This window comes from Hemitrygon akajei, chromosome 1, assembly GCF_048418815.1.
Source record: "Hemitrygon akajei chromosome 1, sHemAka1.3, whole genome shotgun sequence".
NCBI classification, from domain to species: Eukaryota; Metazoa; Chordata; class Chondrichthyes; order Myliobatiformes; family Dasyatidae; genus Hemitrygon; species Hemitrygon akajei.
The window spans coordinates 170387016-170414483 of NC_133124.1; the positions used below are offsets into that span (position 1 = coordinate 170387016).

At 41.8% G+C, this 27468-nt stretch overlaps 1 protein-coding gene across 2 annotated transcripts in view; it reads left to right on the forward strand.

Moving 5' to 3' along the window:
* Positions 1-8984: 8984 nt before the first annotated feature.
* LOC140732255 (cell adhesion molecule CEACAM5-like) overlaps positions 8985-27468 on the forward strand; it is a 39365-nt gene continuing 20881 nt past the window's right edge. The window contains exons 1-5 of one of the 2 annotated variants that reach the window (XM_073054626.1): positions 8985-9231; positions 9375-9692; positions 22417-22695; positions 24860-25123; positions 26867-27133. In XM_073054626.1, coding sequence (XP_072910727.1) covers positions 9180-9231; positions 9375-9692; positions 22417-22695; positions 24860-25123; positions 26867-27133 — 1180 coding nt within the window. In that variant the 5' untranslated portion in view covers positions 8985-9179. The remainder of the gene's footprint in view (positions 9232-9374; positions 9693-22416; positions 22696-24859; positions 25124-26866; positions 27134-27468) is intronic. The other variant, XM_073054616.1, reaches the window with a different exon arrangement.

Sequence of the window (27468 nt, forward strand, 5' to 3'; positions counted from 1 at the left end):
TTAATGCAAAAAGTGTTATGAACAAAGCGGATGAGCTTAGAGTGTAGATCAGTACTTGGAGAAGTGATATTGTGGCCATTACAGAGACTTGAATAGCTCAGGTGCAGGAATAGTTACTTCGAATGCCAGGCTTTAGATGTTTCAGAAAGGACAGGGCGGGTGGCAAAAAAGGTAAGGGAGTGGCATTGTTGATCAGAGATAGTGTCACGGCTTCTGAAAATGAGGAAGACATGGAGGGGTTGTCTACGGAGTCTCTGTGGGTCTAAGTTAGAAACAGGAAGTAGTTAATAGCTCTACTGAGTAATTTTTGTTTTATAGACCACACAAAAGTAACAGGGACATCGAGAAGCAGATTGGAAGGCAGATTCTGGAAAGGTGTAATAACAGGGTTGTCTTGGTGGGAGATTTTAATTTCCGAAATATCGATTGCATATCCCTAGAGGGAGGAATTTAGATGGAGTGGAGGTTGTTAGGTGAGTTCAAGAAGGTTTGTAGACGATATTTAGATAAGCCTACAGGAGGAGAGGATGTACTTTATCTGGCATTGGGAAATGAACCTGGTCAGGTGTTAGGTCTCACAGTGGAAGAACATTTTGAAGATAGTGATCACAATTCTATTTCTTCTACCATAACATTGGAGCGCAATAGGGACAGACAAATTAGGAAAGTGTTTAACTCAAGTAAGGGGAAATACAAGGCTATCAGGCAGGATCTTGGAAGCATAAATTGGGAACAGGTGTTCTCAGGGAAAGGTACGGAAGAAATATGGCAAATATTCAGGGGATATTTGCCTGGTGTTCTGCATGGGTACGTTCTAATGAGACAGGGAAAGGATGGAACCGTGGTGTACAAAGACAGTTGTAAACCTAATCAAGAAGAAAAGAAAGCTTACGGCAAGTTCAAAAAACTTGGTAATGATAGAGATCTCGAAAATTATAAGGCTAGCAGGAAGGAGCTTAAGAAATAACTTATGAGGGCCAGAAGGGGCCATTAGAAGGTCTTACCCAACAAGATTAAGGAGAACCCCAAGGCATTCTATAAGTATGTGTACAGCAAGAGGATAAGATGTGAGAGAAAGGGATCAATCAAATGTTATAGTGGAAAAGTGTACATGGAACCGGAGGAAATAACAGAGTTACTTAATGAATACTTTTCTGGATTACTCACTCTGGAAAAGGATCTTGGCCAATGTAGGGATGGCTTGCAGCGGACTGAAAAGCTTGAACACGTAGATATTAGGGAAGAGAATTTTCTGGAGCTTTTGGAAAGCAACAAGTTGGATAAGTTACCGGGACGCGACGAGATGTACTCCAATCTACTGTGGGAGGCGGGGAAGAGATTACTGAGCCTCTGCCGTTGAGCTTTGCATCATTAATCGGGACGGGAGAAGTTCCAAAAGATTGAACGGTTGTGGACGTTGTTTGATTATTTAAGAAAGAGAGTAGAGCAGGCCAGGAAATTATAGATCTGTGAGTCTTACTTCAGTGGTTGGTAAGTTGATGGAGAAAGTCCTGAGAGGCAAGATTTACGAACATTTGCAGAGGCATAATATGATTAGGAAAAGTCAGCGTGGTTATGCCAAAGGCAGGCCGTGTATTACGAGCCTTATTGGATTATTTTTTCTTTTGTGGATGTGACTAAACACATTGATGAAAGTAGAGCAGTAGATGTAGTGTGTATAGATTTCAGCAAGGCATTTGACAAGGTACACCATGCAAGGCTTCTGGGGAAGGTAAGGAGGCATGGAAGCCAAGGAGACATTGCTTTTTGGATCCAGAACTGGCTTGCCCACAGAAGGCAAACAGTGCTTGTTGACGAGTCATAATCTGCATGGAGGTAGGCCACCAGTGGTGTGGCTCAGGGATCTGTTCTGGAACCCCTACTCTTCGTGATTTTTACAACTGACCTAGATGAGGAAGTGGAGGGATGAGTTAGTAAATTTGCTGATGACAGAAAGGTTGGGAGTGTTCTGGATAGTGTGGAAGGCTGTCGGAGGTTACAGCGGGATGTTGATAGGATGCAAAACTGGGCTGAGAAGTGGCAGATGTAGTTCAACGCAGATAATTGTGAGGTGCGTCATTTTGGTTGGTCAAATATGATGGCAAAATATAGTATTAATGGTAAGACACTTGGCAGTGTGGAGGATCAGAGGGATCTTGGGTTCTGAGTCCATAGGACACTCAAAGCTGCTGCACAGGTTGACTCTGCGGTTAAGAAAGCATAAGGTGCATTGGCCTTCATCGATCGTGGAATTGGGTTTAGGAGGCGAGAAGTCATGTTACAGCTAAATAGGACCCTGTTAAGACCCCACTTGGAGTATTGTGCTCAGTTCTGGTCGCCACCCTATAGGAAGGTTGTGGAGCCATAGAAAGGGTGCAGAGGAGATTTACAAGGATGTTGTCTGGATTGGGGAGCATGCCTTGTCAGACTAGGTTGAGTGAACTCGGCCTTTTTGTCCTTAGGGCGACGGAGGATGAGAGGTGACCTGATAGAGGTGTACAAGGTAATGAGAGGCATTGATCGTGTGGATAGTCAGAGGCTTTTCCCCAAGGCTGAAATCGCTTGCACGAGAGTGCACAGTTTTAAGGTGCTTGGAAGTAGGTACAAATGAGATGTCGGAGGTTTCTTTTACGTAGAAAGTGGTTGGTGCGTGGAATGGGCTGCCGCCGACTGTGGTGGAGGCAGATCCATTGCGTCTTTTACGAGACTTCTGGACAGGTACAAGAAGCTTAGAAAAATGTAGAGATATAGGTAACCCTAGGTAATTTATAAGGTAAGGACATGTTCAGCATAGTTTTTTTGGGCCGAATGGCCTGTATTGTGCTCCAGGTTTTCTATTGTATTCTATTGTATATTCCTAAGATATCTCATATACAATATTTGATTGTACCTCCATAAAGTGATCGGAATCAGAATCTGATTTAATATCACCAGCATTTGTCGTGAAGTTGTTAACTTTGTTGCAGCAATACAAGACACCAGATAATAAAATAGAAAACATTGTGACCTACAGATAAATGTAAAACGTAGTTAAAATTTGAAAAAAAAAGATAATGAAAATACTGATGGATTCAATCTCCATTCAGAATTCCGATGGTAGAGAAGAAAAAGCTGTTCCTGAATCGTTGTGTGTGTCCCTTCAGGCTTCTGTACTTCCTTCTTGAAGGCAATGTCCTGAGTGGTGGGGATCCTCAATGATGGATGTCACCTTTTTGAGGTACCGTTCCTTAAAGACATATTCAATACTACGGAGGCTAATGCTCATGATGACGCTGACAAATTTCACAACTTTCTGCAGGTCAATTTGATGTTGTGCAGTAGCTCCCCCATACCAGATTCTAGGCGCAAAAGTGTCAGTCCATAAGATGACTGAAGGCAATGATGAAGGAGTGCTGTTTGGGGCTGTGGTGGGGTGGGTTTAGCGGTGGAGATGTTGATTAGACTTCCTGCTTACTACATGACCAACGAATGTACAGCATGGGACTGACAATTTATTTTTATATCTATAGGACGGAAAGTAAAGTTTTACATCCAACATAGGATGAACTACTAGGAATTACAGTCACAGAACTAGAAAGCTCTGTTTCTCATTTATCTGGATAATAATTAGGTAGGGCAGAAAAATGTGCCAGTGTCAGTTAGGCTCGCAAGATCAGCCCAGCAGAGGTCTCCATTCTAGATAATTTCTGTAAGGCAACCTTGGGATGCTTCTATTTCTGGGTTCCTCGACTTTCATTATTTTACCTCTAATACTTTGCCTAGGAGAAAAGACTGTTATAAGACCAGAATTAACCATTTGGTCTTTAGAAAATAATCAGCAGTCCACGCATCACAGTCTTCTTTAGAGGTGACAGGTGGGACCAAATACACATGGATGTCTTGTCAGTCTAAGGCAGGATGGCAGCACTGTACCAAGATTCCTGGTCCCTTCTGTGGAATATTTACAATAGATAAACAGAAGATGATCAGAAGTTGGGAGCATCACACCTTTACAATGGTCATTTTTGTAATTAATATTATATCTGCAAATGCAACAGTAAAGGTTAGCCAATCAAGTACCGTTCAACTGAAAACATGAAAATGCATTTCAGTTAGAATTGTAATACGATTTTAAGAATGCACGGATCCTTTTTTTTTCCACGTGCAGAAATATCAGAATTTTCATGAAGGTTCTCAGATGCGTTTAAGTGGTAGTGAGTTTTCAGGTCTTAATTGTGGCTAAGGAGAAAAACACAAAACATATTAACGTCCAGTAGGAGGACAGGCATTCTGTCCGCGATGCCTGGTCTGTTAATGATTCTAGGTTATGTCATCCCTTCTGCCTGCATATGGCCCGTATCCTTTAGTTTGCTAGCTGTCCTAGTGACGTACTAAACACTTGTTCGAGCATCCTCAGTAATTATTGATATAGGTCAGGTTAAAATTATCATGTTACGTCTTTCATGGTCAACAGTAAGACACAGGAGATTTTTCATAAACATCTTGTTGACACTCCATTAATCGGAAGCTGGTCTCTATAATAGCGGCCACCCAGTTGTTGAAGTTATTCTATCTAGATTGGGCAGCTTATCTTTGGAAGCGATGTTCAGCAGGTTGATTCGTAGGAACAGCGATGTATATGGAAACTGAAATGAGTAAAGACTTGCGTGGCTTGCAGAAGATGGATTGTTTCGCTATATACAACGACACTCAAATTACAGGAGTTGCTTAGTAATTTCTCTCTCAAAATAACGGAGAGCCTCTATAATTCCTTTCTTCATTGTTTGCTGGAAGAGGAGATTTTAAATTATTTTAAGACAATCTGGTATATCTTTAGTCATAGAGTAGATTCATAGGAAAATACAAAACAGAAAAAAGGCCCATTGGCCCATAAAGTCCTCGTTGAAACATTTAAACTGCCTAGTCCCATCACCTGCACTCACACCATACACACGATGCCCCTGCATTCCAGGTACCTATCCAAACTCCTCTTGATATCGAGATCGCATCAACCATTTGTGCTAGCAATTTGTTCGACTCTCTCACCATCGTCTCATTGAAGGTTTTCACTCATGTTCCACTTAAGCCTTTCACCGTTCACCCTTAGCCGATAACTTCTAATTGTAGTCCTACGAAATCTCAGAGAAAACGTATGTTTGTATACGTATAGCGTATTGTGTCACCTCCTTCCAATTATTTGATTGCATTTTTTACCAACAGAAAACACCGCCCCTTCTGCCTTCCAGTCTGTCCTTTCGATGCAACGTGGATCATTGGACATCACGCTTCTAGCTATAATTTTCTTTTAGACATGGTTTAGTGAAATCTACAACATCATAACTGCCAATTTGCAACTGTGCTGCAATTTCGTACACCTTATTCCGTACACTGCCTGCATTTCAATGTAACACCTTTTACGTTGCACCTCATCCTGTGGACTCCAGTGTGCCCTATGAACAGTCTCTCCTTCCTACTATTGCCTCTGTTTGTAAATCAGCTACCACATCTTATAGTGCATTGCCCGCTTTTCATACAATACCTCGTGCATTGAAGTATATGCCACTGATTGCATTATTGGCACCGTCCTCAACCTTTTGATTCCCAGAACCTCAAGATTTTCTCGTCTTTGCTCATTATCATCCAAATCTTTCATACAGACGACAACAGCAGACACAAGCCTTCTGTCGGAGAAGAAACCAAGGACTACCACTCTTTGAATGTTATCACGAAGCCAATGTTTACTCAATGTCATTACTTCATTTTTAATATCAAGTGGCCGAATCTTATTAACTAACCTGTCATGCCGGATCTTGTTAAATGCCTTGCTGCAGTTCACGTAGACAAACTTGCAATCATCAACTTTCTTGCCAAATGCCTTGACATCATTAACTTTCTTCGTGACATCCTCGAGAAACTCTGTAGACTTTGTCACACACAAGGCCATACTGTTTATTCTTAATCAGACACTATCTTTTAAAATACTCATATATCCATTCTCCTAGAACACATTCCGATAACTTCCCTGCTACCGATATAAGGCACAACAAAGGTAACAATTTTTGGTTTATTCTAAGAGCCTTTGTTAAATAGAGGAACAACAGTCACTGCATTCCAATCGTCTGGTACCTTATCTGTCGCTATAGATTATTTATATGTCTCTGCTAGGGCCCCATGCAAATTCTGCACACACCTTCTACAGGGACCGAGGAAATACTTTGTCTGGTTCTAGGGATTTATAATTTCTCTCAAGACAGCAAACACTTCCTCCTTTGTAATGTTAGCTCCTGGACCTTCCTACTAATTTTCCTCACTTCCATAGAGTGTGTCTCCCAAATCAATAGTGATGAAAGCAATACATCTTTATGGTCTCCCCATCGAATATCGTCTCCATGCATTGATTACCATTCTAATCTTCGAGATGACCAAATTTGTCACTTGCAATCCTTCGGCTCTTAACATACCTGTAGAATTTCTTACGATTCCACTTCAGCTCATTTGCGAGGGCATTCTCATTCCTTCGTTCAGCTCTGTTGATTTCCTTATTAGACGTTCCCTTGTATTTTGTATATTACATAATTACTTAATTTGTTCCTCAGTACGAATGCCTGCTATGGGTCTATTTTTTTCTAGCCAGAGCCTATTTCACTCTCCGCACACTATCTCGCTAAAAGGGTTCTTCCCTGAACACAGTTGATAGACGCTATCTCATTTAGTCATTTTACAGTATGGAAGTCCTCCTCAAAATGTCGAAATTTAAAATCACCTCCTGTAGCAACCTTGTGTTTGCATTTATAGAGTGCAATTTCGGCAGATTTGTCCTTCAAATGCCCGCAGACTGTTCTGTGGTCCTTATTAATGTGGTCACACCTGTCGCGTTCCTCAGTTCCACCCATAAAGAGACGAGTTCCTGATTGGGCCTATACAGTGCTGTCCGAATGCATCAGTACAGCAGAATGTAGAGTTGAGGTTATTTCCTCTTTGCATCCGGGAGTAATCCCCAAGGTTTCACGTTGTCAATCCGGCGTCTGACCCTGCCCTTGTGAAACACAGAAACTTAGAAAACCTACAGCACAACACAGGCCCTTCGGCCCACAAATTTGTGCCGAACGTGTCCCTACCTTAGAAATTACTGGGCTTACCCATAGCTCTCTATCTTTCTAAGCTCCATGTACCTATCCAAAAGTCTCTTAAAAGATCCTATCGTATCCACCTCCATAACCGTTGCCGTCAGCCCATTCCATGCACTCACCACTCTCTGAGAAAAAAACTTACCCCTGACATCTCCTCTGTACCTACTCCCCAGAACCCGAAACCTGTGTCCTCTTGTGGCAACTATTTCAGCTCTGGGAAAAAAGCCTCCGACTATCCACACGATCAATGCCTCTTATCATTTTATACACCTCTCTCAGGTCACCTCTCATCCTCCATCGCACCAAGGAGAAAAGGCCGAATTCACTCAACCTATTCTCTTAAGGCATGCTTCCCAATCCAGGCAATATTCTTGTAAATCTCCTCTCCACCTTTTCTATGGTTTGTGGCCTTATCAGTTTAGTCTGCGTGCTCCAGTTCCCTTCCACGGCTCATCGACGTGCGGTGTTGATATATTAATCGGCTGCTGAGAATGGTTTCCCTTTTGTGCGGGTGAAGATTAGAACAACGGGAAAATATACTGCAACGTGGAGAGCGTAGAGCCTTATAGAGCCTCAACATCACATCCCTGCTCCTATACTCTATTCCTCTTATTTAAGAAAGGATGTGCGGACGTTGGAGAGGGTTCAGAGAAGATTTACTAGATTAATTCCGGGAATGAGAGGGTTATCATATGAGGAACGTTTGACCGCTCTTGGACTGTACTCCTTGGAGTTTAGAAGAATGAGGGGAGACCTCATAGAAACATTTCGAATGTTGAAATGCATGGAGAAAGTAGATGTGGCAAAGTTGTTTCCCATGGCGGGGGAGTCTAGTATGAGAGGGCATGACTTAAGGATTGAAGGGCGCCCGTTCAGAACGGAGATGCGAAGATTTTTTTTTAGCCAGAGGGTGGTGAATCTGTGGAATTTGTTGCCACGGGCTGAAGTGGAGGCCAAGTGGTTGGGTGTATTTAAGGCAGAGATTGATAGGTATCTGAGTAGCCAGGGCATCAAAGGTTTTGGTGAGAAGGCGGGGAAATGTGACTAAAGGGGAGATTGGATCAGTTCATAATAAAATGGTGGAGCAGACTCGATGGGCCGAATGGCCGACTTCTGCTCCTTTGCCTTATGGTCCTATGGTTTATTTATCTAAATATTTTTCTCAGTTGTGAAGACCCGAATTTAGCTCGCACTTTGAAGATATAAATGCAGTGGTGGGTGAAAGGTGGTGTTGGTGGTGGGGTGTGGGTGTTGCTGTTGTTATTGGGCATTGGAAGAGAATGGAAGGAATCTGCAGAATCGTGTTGTAAGTTGTCTTCGGCTCGCTAAGGGTGCTGCATTCAGCAGCAAGTCGATGGGTTTACCTGCCCTTTGATACCCCCTCTTATTTTCAATTAACGGTGGGACAGAATAAAAAATATATATCTCCTGGGCCGAGCCAGTTAGCGAACTGCCAAAATAAACTGGAGACGATCAGGAGAGAAATTTTCCACGAACGGCTGCGCCCAAATGCTTCCTTTCTCTTAACTATTTGGAATATGTGGCTCATACTGTTCGTGAACTATAGGCAGTTATTCTATTTTTATATTAAACGTCTGTCTGTTTCTCAGCGTCGAACTGTTACTTGTCTATTTAAAATTGAGTCTTTGCGATTATGTTTCCAGCGCAATAAGTTGTTCGCAGGCTGCAGATTTAGTTGGCGGAGGTAAGGCTGCGATCAGGGGCGAGCTGCGGGTGCGATCTGGGGCGGGGTGCGGGTGCGATCTGGGGCGAGGTGCGACTGCGAAAGACGTTTAGTCACACAGTACTGTTTCCCTATCATGACCAATGCAAACAACTGAGCCTTGTGAAAGGAAGTTCCGAAGAAGTGCGATTAATTTGAGTTTCCTGCCTTTTTGGGAATTGTTTTGACTGTTCCGCGGGTGGGGGGCATGTTTCAACGTAGATAAGAGCGAGGATTGGAAGTGGGCCACAGGCGCATTCCGGCGATGTGACTCACCAGCTGAGTTGCGCACAGAGGCGGCTGTAGCGAAGAGGCCGGCAGCAAAAGACGAATGCTGCTCCGCCGAAATGCAAAACCACGGATTCCCTCTGCTCCTTTGCACTTTGTGCATAGTCGCTGGTGAGATACTGCTCTTGTGTTTCAAAAACCCGGTTATGCATGCGAGAGGTGCTGCTGAAACCCAGTGTGTGCTGATGTGGTACGAGGGTTTATTTTCTATGTTACTCTACCGTTGCTAATTCGGGGCCCGTTTCTATTTACAGTCAGGCCAGAGCCGCCCGCGGCGCAAAACGAAACGGACGTGATCTACGCAGCGGTGGGGGCACCTATTGTCCTTCAGGCAGAAGTATCCGCCGACTCCAGAAGCGGCACATGGAAGTTCAGTTGCAGGGACGTAGCTGTATGGATCGGCAACATGACAGACATCAACAACGATTACTCGGACAGAGTGGAGTTGCTGAGTAACGGGTCTCTGACTTTCAAATCTCTGACAGTGACCGACAGTGGAGAATATGTTGTTACCACGAACCCGACGTTCTCCAACTCATCAGTCACTACCCGCATGGAACTGGAAGTTCTGGGTAAGCAGAGTGCGTCTGTGGTGATTGTTAAGAAATTCGAGTAAAACAGCAAAACTTATTGTGAGAGAGTCAGGAGAGATGTGAAGCTCACTGGAATGTGAGTGCAATGGGCCGAAGGCAATCTCTCAAAATCATAGATTGCATCTTATTATGTCATAGTAATGTGTTTTTCATGATTCAATTAACCGGAACTTCAGGGAACTGTTATCAGGCCACAATTAGAGTTGATGAAAATTGCGAACAGTTTCCATTGTAATGACTGCACCGTGATATGTGTGGTTCAGTAATTGATGATGTATTTAGCTCTTTGGTTTCGAAACACCCTCTGTGCTTCATTCTCTTTCCCTGTCTTTTTCTGACCACTCTTTTCCTCTCTCTATATAGCTCCCTCTGTCTCTATGTCTCTTCATCTATCTCTCATTCCCCCCTCTTTCTCTCTCTCTCTCTCTCTCTCTCTCTCTCACACACACACACACACACACACACACACACACACACACACACACACACACACACACACACACACACACACACACACACACACACACACACACACACTCTGTCTTTCCTCCAAAAATTCCATCTCCTGTTACTCACTCTGAACACTTCAACACTTCCCTGGCTCCTTGCTCTCTGATCATTCCCTCTGATCTCTCTCTCTCTCTCTCTCTCTCTCTCTCTCTCTCTCTCTCTCTCTCTCTCTCTCTCTCTCTCTCTCTCTCTCTCTCTCTCTCTCTCTCTCCTCTCTTTCTCTCTATGTCACTGTCTCCCTCGTCCTCTCACCCTCCCTCCCTCCCTGGTTCCATTTCAGACTCCGTCCACCATCACCACCTCTCGCTTCCTTAAAATACATGTCTTCAGAAGCTTTTATCTTTGTCAAGCTTCTGCCCACTCCCTTCGTCAACTCTTTCCAACGCTTTCATAATAAAACATATATGAAAAAGATTCATTTTTTACAAGAGATAAAGGGGCAACGTGCCGGGCCATCCCCTCCACCCATCTTATCTCTCATACTTTCTCATCACTTCTGTCTTAACTCTCTCTCTCTCCCCTCCAGCGTTTTGTTATCCGTCCGCTCTCTCCTTCTCCAGTTCTCTATCTTTCAACTCTCTAACTGTTGTTTCTATTCTTAAAAGTTGAACAAATCCCACTACTCTGCACTGTAGAGATCCTGCTATGAAAATAATCAGCAAAAAAAGTGGTGAGATACTCTCCAGGGCAGATAGCCTGAGAGGGAGGATAGATAGCTGGAGTCGACTTTTCAAGTCAAGAACTCCTGAAAAGTTTCAAAGGTACATTTAATGTCACAGAAATGTGCACAATATACATCCTGAAAAGCTTTTTCTCTTCATCAGAATTGGGAAAGTGCTAAAAAGACCCATGTTTTAAACAGAAAATAACGGTATAATTTGATAGGGTCTGGGTATTTTTCCCGAGTACAGTACATCTGTGAACAAGTTGGAGCCCTTTGTAGCTGGAATATAACTATTGTCGGTAAACAGCCCTCGATTTCTCTTTCCTTCTCTGCACTTCCGATCCTTTTTCTCCTTCACCCGTCTGATCTTTCTGCAGCCATCTTGTTACACCTCGCATATGGATATACCCGGACAATGTGGGATTCAATTTGTTTTTCTTCTCTCTTTCTTTTTTGTCCATAACTGATGTGTGTTTTTTTTTCATTAATCCAAGCACAAAAAGTGTCCTGTCAACTATTATCTGCACACTGTCACAAAATTCCTTCGCTTGCTTCATTACTCCCAATCCCTCGTTGAGCCACGCACCTCCTCGAAGTTCCAGTCCTGATGACGTTCGTTGACCTAAAATGCTGTTTTATTTCGACTCCTAATGTCCCGTCTGTTTCACAGTGTTCTTCTCCCTTTGTCTTTTTTTTATCATGACGAAATTCTAAGTAAAATAAACGTTTCATGAGCGTTCCCACATAGATTCTGTTGCTGGTAGTAAGTTCAAACCACCGTCATCTTTTGCTGGAAAACTCCTTCTAATCCCTAAAAATGCACGTACACTATTTAGATGTCTACCCCATTGCTAAGGAATGTGAATCCTTCCCAGCTGGTCCACTCAGATTAGACATTCTGCAATGTTATTGTCCTCAGCCTCCATCACTGGACAGTAAACAATATTATCTCGGCAATCTTACATTGTCTGTGCTTTACTGTTCAAGAAGAGAACATATTCTGTGCATTTCATCTGCACGATCTGCAACCGTGCTTCGTAATTTCTGTCACGTGGTAAATAGACTTGAAGGAACTACACACAACTTTGGCCTGACTAATATTTTACAATGTTAGTACGACTGCACGCTATTGATAGAAATGCCTTGGGCAAGAACATTGTGTTAGTATTTTCATATATATATATATATATTTTAGACTTCCTGACGATAGAAGAGAACCAAAAATTTATGGGTGCTTTACCTTGAATATTTGTTCTAATTCTCTTATTTCGGCGTAATTCCCTTGCCTTCTAACGTTACTCAGAGTATCTACACTGTGGGGATTTCTGCCAATGAGAATTAAGCACCTCGGTCTAGGATTGACTCTGTTGCTTCCGTACTGTAGTAATGGATTGAAATTCGAGATAATTGCGTGTGATATCACTAACAGAACACAGGGGTACTCAGTTACTTTGAAGTAGAACAAAAGGTGCCAAATATTACCTGATAAAAATAAGTCCGGCATAGCACAGTAGCCTGAAAAAGGGGCTTCACGGGAAAATGAAATAATTTTCTGTAAGGAGTATTTCAGTTATATACAGTATAGTGTAGAAATGATACAGGAATGCAATAGCAACAGTTAAAGGGTTTTGATCCCAACAGTGGACAGTACCTTTCTCGCCACAGATGCTGTGCGACCCCTTGATATTCTTCAACAGATTGTTTGTTGCTCCAAATTTCAGCATCTACAAAATATTAAATCTCCATTTAGGAGATTTAATGCAGGAGAGGTCGAATTACTTGAACTGAGAAATCCATGATTTTAAAGCTTGTCTTCATTAAAAACCACCGCAGAAGAATGTCTTGTCTGGAAAAAAAATGGTAAAGTGACAGAGCAGAAATGAATGCAGTTTGTCGTAGCCAAAGTTGAATTTCTGTTGGTGGAAGGAATAAATTTATTTTATTACAAGAAAGGAATAAGTACATTTCTTCGAATGTTGAAAACAAAGTAACATTTGATGATCATATGAAGGAAAGAAGTGCAGATGACTTTAATTCGATGAAAATGTGATCTTTGTTCTCGAGTAACTGAAGACATTTCGGATAATATTAGATTGTATGTTCTTAAACTTTAAACACTAGTATATTTGGAGATAGAATGAGGTTTCAGAGTCCACAATTTTTAACGAGGCTTTTCGTAGCAGCAGGAAAATACGGAGCTCGTAAAATAAAACACCCTGTTTCTGCCCGTTTAGAGGCAGAAGCTGAAACAAGAGGCGGCCATAGTTCAAACCGTTCACTGTTGGCTTGACAAACCAGTCTCCATGATTCAGGACTGTTTTGATTATGTCAACTGGAATGTCTTTCGCGATGAAGATGTCTCCGAGTTCACGGAAGGGGTCACGAGGTTCATCCGTAAGTGCATCAAGGACTTTGTCCCCCAAAAATTGGTCAGGGTCTATACAAAGCAGAAACCCTGGATCAACAGTTCCGGGCGCGCTGCACTCATCACACGAGACAGAGCTTTCGCCGCCGGTAACCAGCAGGAACTCAAGAAATGCAGCTATGATCCATGCAAAGTCATCAAGGCAGCGAAGCGACAACATAGGGACAAGATCCAGACACAAACCTCCACCAACAACACGTGCAGTTTATGGCAAATTCAGAACACCATCGCAGATTCAAAGTAAACACAGTGATGCTGCTAGCATCGTTGCCTCTCTCCCTGATGAGCTAAATCTTTTTTACGCTCCGTTCGATTTCGCCAACACTAAGCCCCCACCCCCCCCCACCCCGTCTGGAGAGCTGCCAATACGACTTGCACCTTGGTCTTCTCTGAGATTGAAGTAAGCAAATGATTCCAACGAGTGAACAGCCAGACAACCCAGGGCGGGAACTCGGAGTGTGCACAGCAAAATTGGCAGGCGTGTTTGCATAGATTTGTAATCTCTCCCCCTCTCCGTGTAGAGAGCCCTCTTGTTTCAAAACATCCACCATTGTCCCTGTACCTAAAAAGACCGAGGTAACATGTTTGAACGACTCACCTCAATAATAAGCAAATTCTTTGAGATGCTTATTATGGACTACATCTGCAGCATGCTACCACCCATACTGGACCACCTACAATTCCCCTACCAACACAAACGATCAACAAATGACACAACAGTCACATTTCTACACACCGTCCTTAGTCACCTAGAGAGGTGGAATGATCATGTGAGCATGCTGTTTTTGGACTACAACATTCAACACTATAATTCCCTCCAGGCTCGACAAGCAGCTCAGAGACCTCGGTCTTCAACCTGTCTTGTGTCATTGGATTCTGGACTTCCTGTCAGATCAACAGCAGGTGTTACGAGTGAGCTCCCTCACCTCTGTCCCTCTGGTCCTCAACACAGGAGTCCCCAGGGCTGCACATTAAGCCCCGTCCTCTACTCTATGTATTTCCACCACTATGTCACCACTTACAACTCCAAACAGCTAATTAAGTTTGCAGATGATCTAACATTGATTGGCCTTATCTCCAATAATAAGGAAGCAATCTACAGAGAAGAAGTCATCACTCTGACAGTGGTACCAAGAAAACAACCTCTCCCTCAATGTCGCAAAAGCAGAGGAGCTGGTTGGGGACTACAGGAGTCACGGAGACAGCCTCACCCCTATTGACATCAATGGATCTGGAGTTTATAGGATGAACAGCTTCAGGTTCCTTGATAAACACATCACCAAGGATTTTATTTGGTCTCTACGCACTGGCTGTGTGGTGTAAAAAGCACAAAAGTTCCCTTTTTACCTCAGACGGCTGAAAAAGTTCGGCATGAGACCAAAATCCTAAGGACATTCTACAGGGGCACAACTCAGAGCATCCTGATAAGCTGTATCACTGCCTGGTACGAGAACTGTACTTTATTCAATCGCAGGACTTTGCAGAGAGTGGTGCGGACAGCCCAGTGCATCTGTGCATGTGAACTTTCCACTATTCAGGACATTTACAAGAATCATTGGGGACCTGAGTCACCCCAAGCCCAGAATGTTCCAGCTGCCACCATCCGGGAGACGGTACCGCAGCAGTAAAGCCAGGACCAATAGGCTCTGTAACAGTTTATTCCACCAGGCCATCAGACTGCTTAATTGAATGTAGTCTCCGTACTACATTGATAACATTTCTTTCAGAAGTTCAGAATTTTTACTTTAAAGTCTTGTATTTGATATTCACACCCTCGTAAAATACTGTAACGAGCTACCCAATTTATACTTCACGTAGTTCTGTATACTTCTCTCTGTGTCTTCTGTATCCAATGTTTAGTCCAATCTACCAAATCAACACGGATCTCATGCATCGTAATCCTATCGATCAGAACATGAGGAGAAACCTTTTTTTCAAATGCCTTATTAATAACAAAGCAGACAGTAGCAACAGCCCTCCTGTCATTTAACTCCTTGGTCAATTACCAAAAGAATTTATCAAGTTTATTACGAATGATCTGCGACACACACGTTTTTCCCAATGTGAGTACAGTATATCACATTCACATTAATATTTTCCAATGGCTCCCTTATCACTCGTGGTGAGGCTCGCAGACATTTCGTGATCTGTATTATCAGTGCTGTCCTGCTTGAACAAATTAGCTCAGAGGTAATCCTACATTCCTCTGGCCAGAGTGGATGAAAATAACGTTGTCAAGATGAGAGCAACCTCCTCTCCTGCATCTCTAAATAACTTGGGACGGATTACATAGGGCCTGAAGACTCATTCACGCTAATTTAATTAATAGACGCAATGCAGCTCCTTCTTGCTCACAATAGGCTCTGGCATTATTAGCACATTGCACTGTGGTCTCATTATCCTCCATGTCCTACCCGTTGGAACTTGATGTGAAGTCCCTCGTTTAGTACCTCCAATGCTTCCCATGAGTGACCTACACAATTCAGAGTTACTTCCATAGTTAATTTCTTTTTTAATGTAGGTACACTATGCCTTTGTATTTTCTCTATTTCTATTTGTTAAAACATGTCATCCCCAATTATCGACTGATGTATTTTCCCACTTCCTTTATATTCAGGGTTATGTCTGGAATGGGTCATAACTGTTAAAGGAGCTTAATGTAAGTGTGAGATTGTGTTGTTGCAGTTAATTAAGGTTTTGGAAGGACCATTGGTGTTTTCTTTTCCCCGTGGTGATTTCCGCACTTAAGAGTCAGAGACTCCAGGCTTGAAGGCTCTGTCTTCTAGGAGTGGCTTGCACTTATTAAAGTTGACAAGAATAAAGTATGATCTCATACATCGAATGAGGTTCCAATGCTGACAGTCTGTTTCTTTGAACTAGAGGAACTTGAGTAAGTCATTACAAGATAAAACAAAAGTTATTTGTATGAGGGGAAAATCCTATTTCAAAATGTCTGTCGATCTTCTGCAATTTAAATTACTGTCTAACAGGAATGGTAATTACATGAAACTACTTAATCCTTAACTTTGCTGGCAACCAATGACATTGAAGAACCCAACACAGCAACATCCCCTTCTGTGCGTTCTGGCTGTAAAGCCTATGCCATTAATTTAAACTGCACATATGCCCGTGCGTTGCCGATAACCCTCCATCCATTTCTATTTATGCGCCTCTTTCAACGCCTCGAGCATTACTATCGTATCAGTTCCCATCGGCAGAAACCACAATTCTGTTTGTGTAAACGTGCCTCATGCAGCTTCATGAAACTTCTCCACTCAGCTTAAAACGATGCCCGTTGGTATTTGACTACATGGAAGCAGACGTTGACTAACGTTCATTAGAGAGTCACAGAATCATAGAAAATAAAATAGAAACAGGCATTTCGGCCGATATATTCCAGACCAAAAGCACTTAAACGGCCTACTCCAACAACATACACCAGGACCATAACCCCCCTATTATCCATTAACAATCCAAACGGCTATCAAACGTTGAATTCGACCTCGCATAGACGACGGGGGTTGACAGCTCATTCCACACTCTCAGAACCCTCTGAGCGCAGATGTTTCCCCTCAAGTCCCCTTTAAACCTCACCTTTCAACGTTAAGCCATGACCTCTGGTTGAGTCCCACCTAATCTCAATGGGAAAAAAAAAGCCTGCTTGCATTTGCCCTACCTATGCTGTTGAAAATAATGCTTGCATTACTCGTCATGATGTTGTATACCTATGTCAAATTTCCTCTCAGACTACCACTTTCTAAATTACACAGTCCTATTCAATCTTTTCCTTTAACTTAGGTCACCAGATCCAGCAACATCCTTGTAAATTTTCTCTGCACCCTTTCAAACTTGTTACATCTTTCTTTCAAGTAGTTAACAAACCGGTACACAACACTACAAGTTAGGCTTCATCAACGTCTTATACAACTTCATAATAAACTCCCAGCTTCTGTACTTAGTACATTGATTTATGAAGGCTAGTGTTCCGAAAGCCTTCCTTACAACCCTATTTACGTGTGTCGACACTTTCAACAAATTATATATCTCTGTTCCCAAATCACTTTGGTCTACTATATTTCGCTGCCCTCTAACGTCAATTCTTTAGGAGCTACCCTGGTTGGTCCGACGGAAGTATTATGCATTAAATTCCATCTGCATTTTCATCCTATTTTCCAGCTGATGCTGATCCCTCTGCAAGGAGAGATAGCCTTCCTTACTGTCGACTACACCCCCAATCCTATTGTGTCATCGTAAATTTGCTGATCTAGTTAAGAACATTATCATCTAGAGCATTGACGAAGATGACAAACAACAAAGGAAGCAGCACCGATTCCTGCGGCACATGCTTCCAGTCAGAGGTGGCAACATACTGCTATCACTTTAGCTCCTCCCAGAAAACTAATGCCTAATCCAATTTGCTACCTCATCGTGAATGCCGAACAGTACCTCCCATGCGGGACCTGTCAAATGCCTTGCTAAAGTCTATGTAGACAACATCCACTGCCTTGCCTTTATCCACTTTCCTGGTAGCTTCCTTGAAAAACCCTATAAGACTGATTAGACATAACCTAGTAGGGATGAAGCCATACCGATTAATCATAATCAATCCATGTCTACCCAGACGTTTAGAATATCTTCCAGTAAATTTGCCACAACTAAAGTCGGAGTCATTGGCGAATAATTTCCTGGTTTATGTTTAGAGCTTTTGTTCAATCGTGGAACAACGTTGGATATCCTCCAATCCTCTGGTGTTCCTCATGCGTATAAAGAAGTTTCAACAATGATCCGGTTAATTTCTCCACATGGTGTTATGCGGAGAACAGGTGGGAAAGCAGGTCTTGTTTTTATTGGCTATACAGACCCAATTAGGAATGGATGGCCCGAATAGCATCCTCCCATGCCGTAGCCATTCAATAATTTTGTGATTCTGTACGTAAGGACAAACATAACGATAGAACCACCTGCAATGTCAAACCCTCACATTTCATTCTACTTACCATGCCAGCCATTCTATTTTGGGAACTGCCTTTCATGGTCCTCAAAGTAAGCCTTATCTAAATTTTTTGTGGAAAACTCAGTTGGTCACATTACGTTCGAAGCGACTTCTCAGATATCCCTTAATCTTTAGACTCTTCCCTAAAATATACAGAAGTTAATAATGGCCACGACGTTCTTTATTGTCCTAAAAGCAACTTGAGCTGTTTTGAGTGGGTGCATTGAAAGCTATTATGAGCAGGATGAAATCACCTGTACAAATTGAATGCACAGTTAAGAACTTCAAAACAATGATCTCTGCAACAAATAGAAAGGCATACAATCTTAAAGGAAATTTTAGAAAGGAAACATTGGAAGTCCTGTAAACGGCATTCGGGGACTGTTAAAGAAATTATGCAGAAACGTGATGTGGAGTTGCATTTTACAGAACAATAAAACGCAAGCCCGGATGTTTAACAACACTGTTTACTGCAAGAGGGCTTACAATAACATTAGATCTTCAATTAGCCGATAGGTTCCATAAGTAACACGATCGGTGAACTGGACAGGGGTCAAAGGCATATAAGGCCAGCTCGGAGTGGAGTTGGGAGTAATGCATGTGAGTGTGAGAGTGTGTGTTTGTGTGCATGTGAGAGAGAGAGGAGGGGGAGAGAGAGGGATCGGGTGGGGGGGGGGAGAGAAAAACGCTAAAAGATGGTGTAGTTTGGTTAGAATGGGAATGTGAAGAGAGCAGACATGTAATGGAGGGAGAACAGCAGGAACAAAAGAAGCTGTTAGCTTTGCAGATTTGGATACACATAGGATGTGAGAATGAGGACTATTATCGGAAGGGTGAACGACAGTGAGAAACAATGGAATGGCTGGGGATCGATGGAGGAATTCTTGTGTGTGAAACTGGACGTGTGGCTGCGGAGACGCTGGGATGTGAAGTGAGTGGAGAAGGGACAAAATACTGGAGGTGATATGTAAATAAGAATTAATGATCAGATAATCAAGCTGTGGATCAACATTCAGTTTTGTCTATTCACAAGTAGGAAATGACGCAGAAATAATTGTGGTGTACGGTAGGCAAATAATTAAAATATTAGATGACTTCACATTTCGCGAATCAAAAGGAAATGTGATATTTTATTCCAAGAAGAAGAGTTTCTTGTGTTCGTAGTTACCAATTTCCCTTGCTCCCGTTACAATAAACATAAAGTCACTATCGGGGAAAGAATATATTTTATTTTTATCAAACGAAATTTAACTGCAAGTAATAGTGTAAACGCTGGATCATATCACTTCAGATTTGTTTATTGATCAGAGTTCCTTATCACTCTTCTATAAATCCTTCAACCAATATCCACATTTGACATGGAAAAGGCGCCTGAAGTTATATTACCCGTTAAAGTCGGCTGTTCAATTCCTCCCCGTGGGTCATACAGGCTGGCATGACAGCCCAATGGTAGAGAGATGACAATCCAGTTCGAACAATAAATGCAGAAACTCCATTGACACCGATATGTTTTCAAAGCTCTCGCAGACAGGTCACACCATTTGTTAAACTGCTAAGTGAATTTCCTCTAATATAGATTGATAAATATTGGTATATTTTCAATTACTTTAAATTTTTCTTTCAACAAGCTCTTCATCTCCAGTAACCCCCCGAGACAAACTGTAACAGGGTTTAAGAGATGCATAATAAACAGAATTTTTTGGAAATATTCAGCAGGCCATGCAGCGTCAGTGGTGGGAAGAGCTGAGTCGGGCGCTTAGGAATGCTGACACTTTCTCAGAGATTGGAAAGACGTAATATTGTCTCCATGCTCTAATGTTCATCTGACTGTAGAATCTTGTTTATGAATATATAGATATAGATGAGAGACAGGAAATCTATTGTTTCTAGAAATTGTCATAGAGTTCAGCACAACATTGCAAGCTGGATGGTCTGTCCACTAAAATACTAGCCTATATTGAGTTTGAGGTTTCATCTGAATTACATTAATATGAATACTTAGAACCATCCTTAACATCATGGTTGAAATATCAACCTAGATTTTATGATCCGAATCAATGAACTTAAAGCAATCTTTGTACGCGGCAGATGTCAGAGGGCATTTTGAAATCAGTACATATTATTAATTTCTTAACCTTATATTTCTGCTTACATTTCAAGATATATACTTCTGCAAAAAATGCGTTAGTCAATCTGTGCAAATTGTTAGGCTAAGGTCAATGCCTTTTGTTTGTGCTTTACGGCTATATGGAAAGAAGAATTGTACAAAATCGCCGAATAAATGTGTTCATACGAAGTTAGAAATACATATTGAGATGTTTCAGAAATAATGGTTTGCAGATGTGCTCTATAAATATATGGTATAATAGCCCATTTATTGAATTATAAATCAAGAAATAAATATTATTTTTCTGCAACCTTCCAAACGCCCGTCCATCTTTCTGCAGTTTTGTAACGTTCCGACTGTAGTAACATAGGGTGAACAAGCCAGATATATTGACATGAAATTTCCTGAACATCACTGACATCAACATTGAATTATATTTCTGATTTATTGGTGATTGATGGTGATGAATAGAGGAGTCCACAAGGTTGGTAGGATGATGTTGATGTAAGACTAATAGCAATATTTCTTAGACAGATGCTGGAATGTGGAGCAACAAAAATCTGCTGTAGGAATTAATTGTGTTCATTGAACCAGTGAGAAGAAATAAATAGTCTTTGTTGATCTAGAGATTTGATCCGAAAGTTCGACCATCACTTTACACTGCTCCACCCGCTGACAACAAATGATTTGTTGGAAGACGAACATGTGAAGAACATATTTCATTCATTGTATAGCATTGTTGATCAATCGGGTAAATTCGAAGGTACGAATAGTCCCTAAAGCTTTCTGTTGCCCTACTTTAAAACATTCCCGAGAGATGGTGCTCCTGGCAGTTTTGCAATGCACCATCAACCTAGGTAAGTTTTAAATTGTGGCTAAAACTCAAATGCAACGCCTCTTGTCCAAAATATTATGGAACATCTCTTCACAAGCAAGGCAGAAACTTAATGCACAATAGTTACCGCAGTGCCGTACCCTGTGAAGATTAATGGGCCAAGCTATGCTGTTGGTAGGAAAACTTGATTATTAAGCATTATAAAGTCACCCCCTAGAATCAAGGAGACATAGGACCAGAGAGTAATGTAACCGGCCTATCCATTTACTGATTCAAATGTTTTGGAAATGTTATTAATATACCTGCTTGAACAACTTCCTCTGGAAGCACGTTCTATGTACTAACCGCCCTCTCCGTGAAAGAATTGCACCTCGGGCCCCTTTTAAATATTCTGCCAGTCAGTTGGAGCGTGTGTTTACGAGTTACAATTTCCTTCCCCTGGAAGAGTGTATATTCTTTTACATTATCTATGTTCACGATCTTCTTGAACAACTGCAACAAAACGTCCCAGTATCTGTACTTAGTGCCCTTACCGATGAAGGCAAGAGTGCAAAACACCATTTGTAACATATTGTTGAACAGTGCCGCTTACTTTCATGGAGACATGGAGTTGGGCTCCTAGTTCGTCTTCATTGCGCAACAACTTCGTCTGGTTGGAAGAATGAAAAATGAATGTCACTTGTTATATACTCCCTAGCGAATTCTGGTATGCTCAGAACAGTACAATGCATTGCATTGAAACAATACTTGAACAATGAGGCAACTTGTTATTTCCCTTTGAATACCCCAGCGAAGTACTCTGTACTTTCATAATATCTGACCTGTAACAATAGCATATTTTCCCACATGGTCTATTTATATTGCTGGAAACAGCCCTGATTTTTAGTCGGCTTGTATAGTTGAACTCTCAATGTTTAGTAGGAATACATGTTTATGACTGGCACGCAAATCCTCGTCCTCTATTGTTGCAAACACCTGAACAATATGTTTTAATATAATTATGAGAAATATACCATCAATACATTAAGTACCAATGAAACAAAGATGTTAACGTTCTTCTTAAAAGAAAATAGTAAAATCTGCTTTGCTTGTTGTAATTAAAATATATTCCATGAAAAAAAAACAACCAACATGCTGGGATTTACGAAATTATATGCTGTGTCTTTTAGTTCCAGTTTCGAAGCCTATAGTTGTAGCCAACGTTTCTGAGGTCTTGGAGGGCCATGGGATTCTCACACTGTTTTGTGAAGTCACTGGTGATTCACCCACGATTCGTTGGTTGAAAGACGGAGAATTGCTGCAATATCACGACAGAATGAACATATCGGCGGATAATCTGACAATAACAATTGCATCAGTCAATAGGTCCGATTCTGGAGGTTATCAGTGTGAGGGGCACAACCCTGTTAGTACGCAAATAAGTGATTTAAGAAATCTGACAGTTTTCTGTGAGTATAAATATCTTTCGATTCAATGGTAGAATTGATCGTATTTTTATGCCCTTCCATTCCATCTCTTCACTTCCCTTGCCTTTCCATCCCTTCCATTCCATCCGCTTTATTATCATTTCTCCCCTTCCCTCCTCATTCATTCTATGTTCTTCCCTTTCCTTCCTTTCTCTCCCATTCTCTTCTTCCCACTCCATTCAGTTAACTTCCTCTTCCTTCTTTTCCGTTTTTAATATGCTTTCCTTCCCTCCCCTTCCCTTCCCTTCTGTTCCTGTTTCCTTTCTTCCCCTCCCTTCCTTCTCTTCTCCTTACTTTACGTTCTTTCCCTTCCCTTTTCCGCCCCTTCCTTTTCTTCCCTTCCATTCTCTTCCATCCCCTGCTCACCCTGCTCTTTACTTCCATACCTTTCTTTTTCCAGCTCAATATTTCCCTTTCATTTCCTTCCCTTCTATTCTCTTCCATTTTACTTCACCTCCCTTCCATCTCCACTTTCTTCTCACATCTTCCTTACGCTTCCTTCTCTTGTATTCCCTTGTCTTTCTTTCCCCTTCCTTTCTCTTCCATTTTTGAATCTCTTCCCATCTCTTCCCTTCCCTTTTCTTCCATTCCATTTTCTTTGCATCCGTTTCCTTCCCCTGTCTCCCCATCCATTCCACATTCTTCTCCTCCCTTCACTTACATTCTGTTTTTTGTTAGTACCTTTGTATTCATTCTGTTTCTTTCTTTCCCTTCTTTTCCTTTCCAATCACCTTTGTTTCTCCTCCCTTTCATTCTGTTCCTCCTCTCTATCCTTCCACTTTGTTTCTTCACGTCCCTTTCTGCCCTTTCCTTTCCTTTCCCTACCTATGCTTCCCCTCTCTTGCCTTCTCTTCCATTCCCTTCTCTTCCTTCTCATCTCTTCCTTTCTCCTTCCTTTCTGTCCCATCTCTTCCATTTTTATTTTTTCATCCCCTTCCCTTTCATCTTCTTTCCTTCCGTTTTCTTCTCGTGCCTTCCCTACCCTTTCCTTCTCTTCCATACCCTTTCCTTTCCGTCATTTCTCTTCCATTCCCTTTACACTCATTTCTTTCCCTTTTCTTCGCTTCACTTTCCTTCCCATCACATCCATTCCATTTTTTCCATTCTCTTCACTGCTGTTTCGTTCTGGTTCATTCCCTTTCTTTCTCTGTCATGTCCTTTCCCTTTCTTCTCTTCCCTTTTAATCCCCTTTGATCCCTTTCTCTTTTCTTGTCTTCCCTTCCTATGTTTTCCATTCCCTTCTCTCTCCTTGCTTTCCATTCCTTTCCTTCCCTTACCTTATTGCACCCCTTTTCACCCTTCTGTTTCCTTTCCTTCCCTTTCTATTCTTCTCCATCTCCCTATCCTCCTTTTTCCTCCCCTTCCTCTCCCTTCCCATCAATTTTCTTCCCTTTACACCCTTCTACATCCCTTCCTATTGCTTCCTATCCTTCATTTTCTTTTCTTCCATTTCCTTAATTTACTTCCCTTCCAATCCCTCCCCCACCCCCTTCTTGTTCCTTGCTCTCTTTCTTTTTTGATCGCTGCATGCAATATAAAACAGGTTATATCACTGTTATAATATTATGTGGAGTTTAATTATTGCAATTCCGAGAAGAATGTGGGGGCTTTAGAGATGGTGCAGAAGCGATCCAGCAGGATAGTGCATGAATTACAGAACAGTTGTAATTACAGCTGTTCTGTAATCCACAGATCCTTATTAGCAATAAGGATAGTTCTTTTTTTGTTGTTCTGGAAATTTGCGGGCCGAAGGGAGAACTAACCGAAGTTCATATGTTCGTTCATGCAGATCACGTGGACAGGCCTGGTATAAACTGTCTGCATTGCAGTCGCTTAGAGATGCGAAAACAAAGTGTTTCGTTGGTTTGTTGGGAGGGTGCATTGATTTAGATCTTGGTCCCTGTATATTTTGTCAATCTTGAAGATTTAAGCATTCATGGAGTATTGAGAGAGACCGGTGCTGATCTCGGAGGAACAGCTGCTTCTGAACTTGCAAAAGTGTAGGAACGGAGTTACAAACCTTAGTTGCACTAACAACGGAACTAATATCTATGTGGATTGTTGAGAAATCTAGCAAACTGAATCATAACGCTGCCAAAATTAAAGGTTTCCAATACTATCAATGGAAAACTTTGCTGTTTTATAGATGGACCAGAGAATATGAATTTGTCTGTAAAACCAATGGATGAGGATATTACACTGGGAACAAATGTCACCTTCGAGTGTTCTGCGCAGTCCATTCCGCGTGCCGAGTTCAAGTGGTTCTTTAATGGTGAAACGTTGGATCACACGGGGCCAAAGCTGGATCTGGTGGAGGTTCGCCGAAATAACAGTGGCAATTATACATGCCATGCCTACAACAATATGACGGGATATTACATGAACTTAACAAGGACGCTGAACCTGATAGGTAAGGTTATGTACCAGTTCAGTAATAATTTGCAAACAAATAGCCAAAAAGAAAACACAGTAAACAAGATGGTAAACTCTTTTTCCTAGGGGTATGGAAATATAAAACTGAGGGGAGCTGGAGGATGCTGGGACATGAGTTCAATTTATAGGCTTCGAGTAGGAGGGTTTTATTTTTAATACAAACGTGAGAATAGCATGAACACAATTGTCTGTACCCACAAAAGGTGGTGAGTATAAGAATTAAGTTGTATGTAAGTGGCTGGCCAATAAAAGGGCAACATTTAAGAAGCAATTGGATGGTGCATGGAAGGACGGTACTGACGGCATTGTGGTTGGCGTGGATTAGCAGTGCTGAAGGCACCGTTGTCTATGTGTATTGCACCGTGTCTCTCTGCTTCTAACTCCAAATTGTTGTAAAGTGTAGAGAACTGAGAGATAGAAATGGTTCAGTTGATTTAATTTCCATATTGCATTGGACAGCTACAGGGCCGTGGACCCAACACATCTATGCAGCTCATTATTTCTCCAGATATATTAACTCAATGTAGTAGCACCCGGTGAATCAATTGTTAGTACGGGTATTTATTTAATATTTAGAGGTTACCTGGCTCCATCATCTTCGTAGACTTTTCGTTTCCATCTCGACAAATCTTCTGTCACCTCTCTTTCTCAAAGAAAATTAACGTTTGATTTCTCCCTGATCCGCGTAAAGACCAATCTCTGATTACTTTTTCCCCCTTTAAAGTACCGAAACGAGTTGTTACGTCCATTCTATGCCCTCCTTCACACGACATAAGCATCATCCGGGTGACTCGTGGCCTCCTCTGTGAATGCAACAAAGGAGAATCTATCTCTGACCATTATCCTTCGCTTGCCTGAGGGCCTTAAATCAGGCTCACTTGTAGTCATTATTGGCAGCCCTACTGTAGTCCCGCCATATACTTCACTGAAAGCGACTGTGGAAACTAACATTCTTCCGGAAACTGGTATCATTTGCCCCAGCAGTTTCATGTTACCGCAGCAAGTCGAGTCTTTTCACATCGCTCACCCAAAATCACATGATTATTATGACTATCCTTATGCATATTGTTGATATCATTCTTTCTAACACTGCCATAGAGCATCACATAAATCAGAATATATTGTGAAAATCAAACACTAGAATACGCTGATTATTATTTCTCTAATTTTAACATGTTTTACATTTTTAGAACGTTCTGCAGGCTTCTCATGTAAATGCATTGCGCATTATCATAAAGATGGCCATGGACATCGATTTTTCTAACATCCATTAATGACCCCCCCCCCATCATCACTGCCTATCCCCTTTTCCTCTAATTTTATCTCCTTGTCTGCCCTTCGCCTCCCTCTGATGATCACCCCTTTACTTTCTTCCATGGCCTTCTGTCCATTCCTGTTATATATCCACTTCTTCAGCTCTGTATCTCTTTCACCAATCAATTTCTCAGCTCTTTACTTCACCACTCACCCTCCCGGTTTCATCTATCACCTTGTGTTCCATTCTTTCCCCCAACGCCCCACCTTTTAAATCTATTCCTCGTCTGTTTCTTTCTCCAATTCTGCGGCAGGTTCTCGTCCCGAAACGTCGACTGTATTGTTTTCCATAGAGGTTGCCTAGCCTGCTGAGTTCCTCCAGCATTTTGTGTGTGTTGCTTGAATTTCCAGCATCCGCAGATTTTCTGTTGGAAAGCAACGATTGTCTTTTTTTTTAATCTTCCAGAGCCAATCTCGAAGCCATTCATTACCACAGATGTTTCATACCCTGTCGAACGTAATGACACAGTGACGTTGACTTGCAAAGTTACCGGGGATGTGAAACGCATTGAGTGGATTCTGCCCGACGGCATTGCCTTGATAAATACATCACTTGACAACGTGAATTTGACTATACGGTCAATCGATAGATCATATTCCGGTGCATACTCGTGCCAGGCATGGGGTGTTGTTAACAATGAAACAAGCGAACCTTTTCCAGTAAATGTGTCTTGTAAGTACAAGCTAATATATGGTTGTTATTTTGAAATATTCGTGTGTGTACTCAACATGCTGATGAAGTACCCGCATTCTGCTACCATTATTCGACCCGCAAACGATTAAGGGTTAGTTGGAAAGACCGATGTTCTATTGCAATACTGTATGCCATGAAAAACAGAGTGCGAATTTATGCGGTAGCCTGATAATCACGAAGGTCTGTCTCTTGAAACAGAGGTCGTTGTCTCTAGGGGATAGAACTTCAAGTTAAATGATTGCAGATTTAGAGGTGTAAAGGCGATAGGATCAATAATGGGCCAGAGGAGAAGTATGGAAGTTAGTGCATCAAGA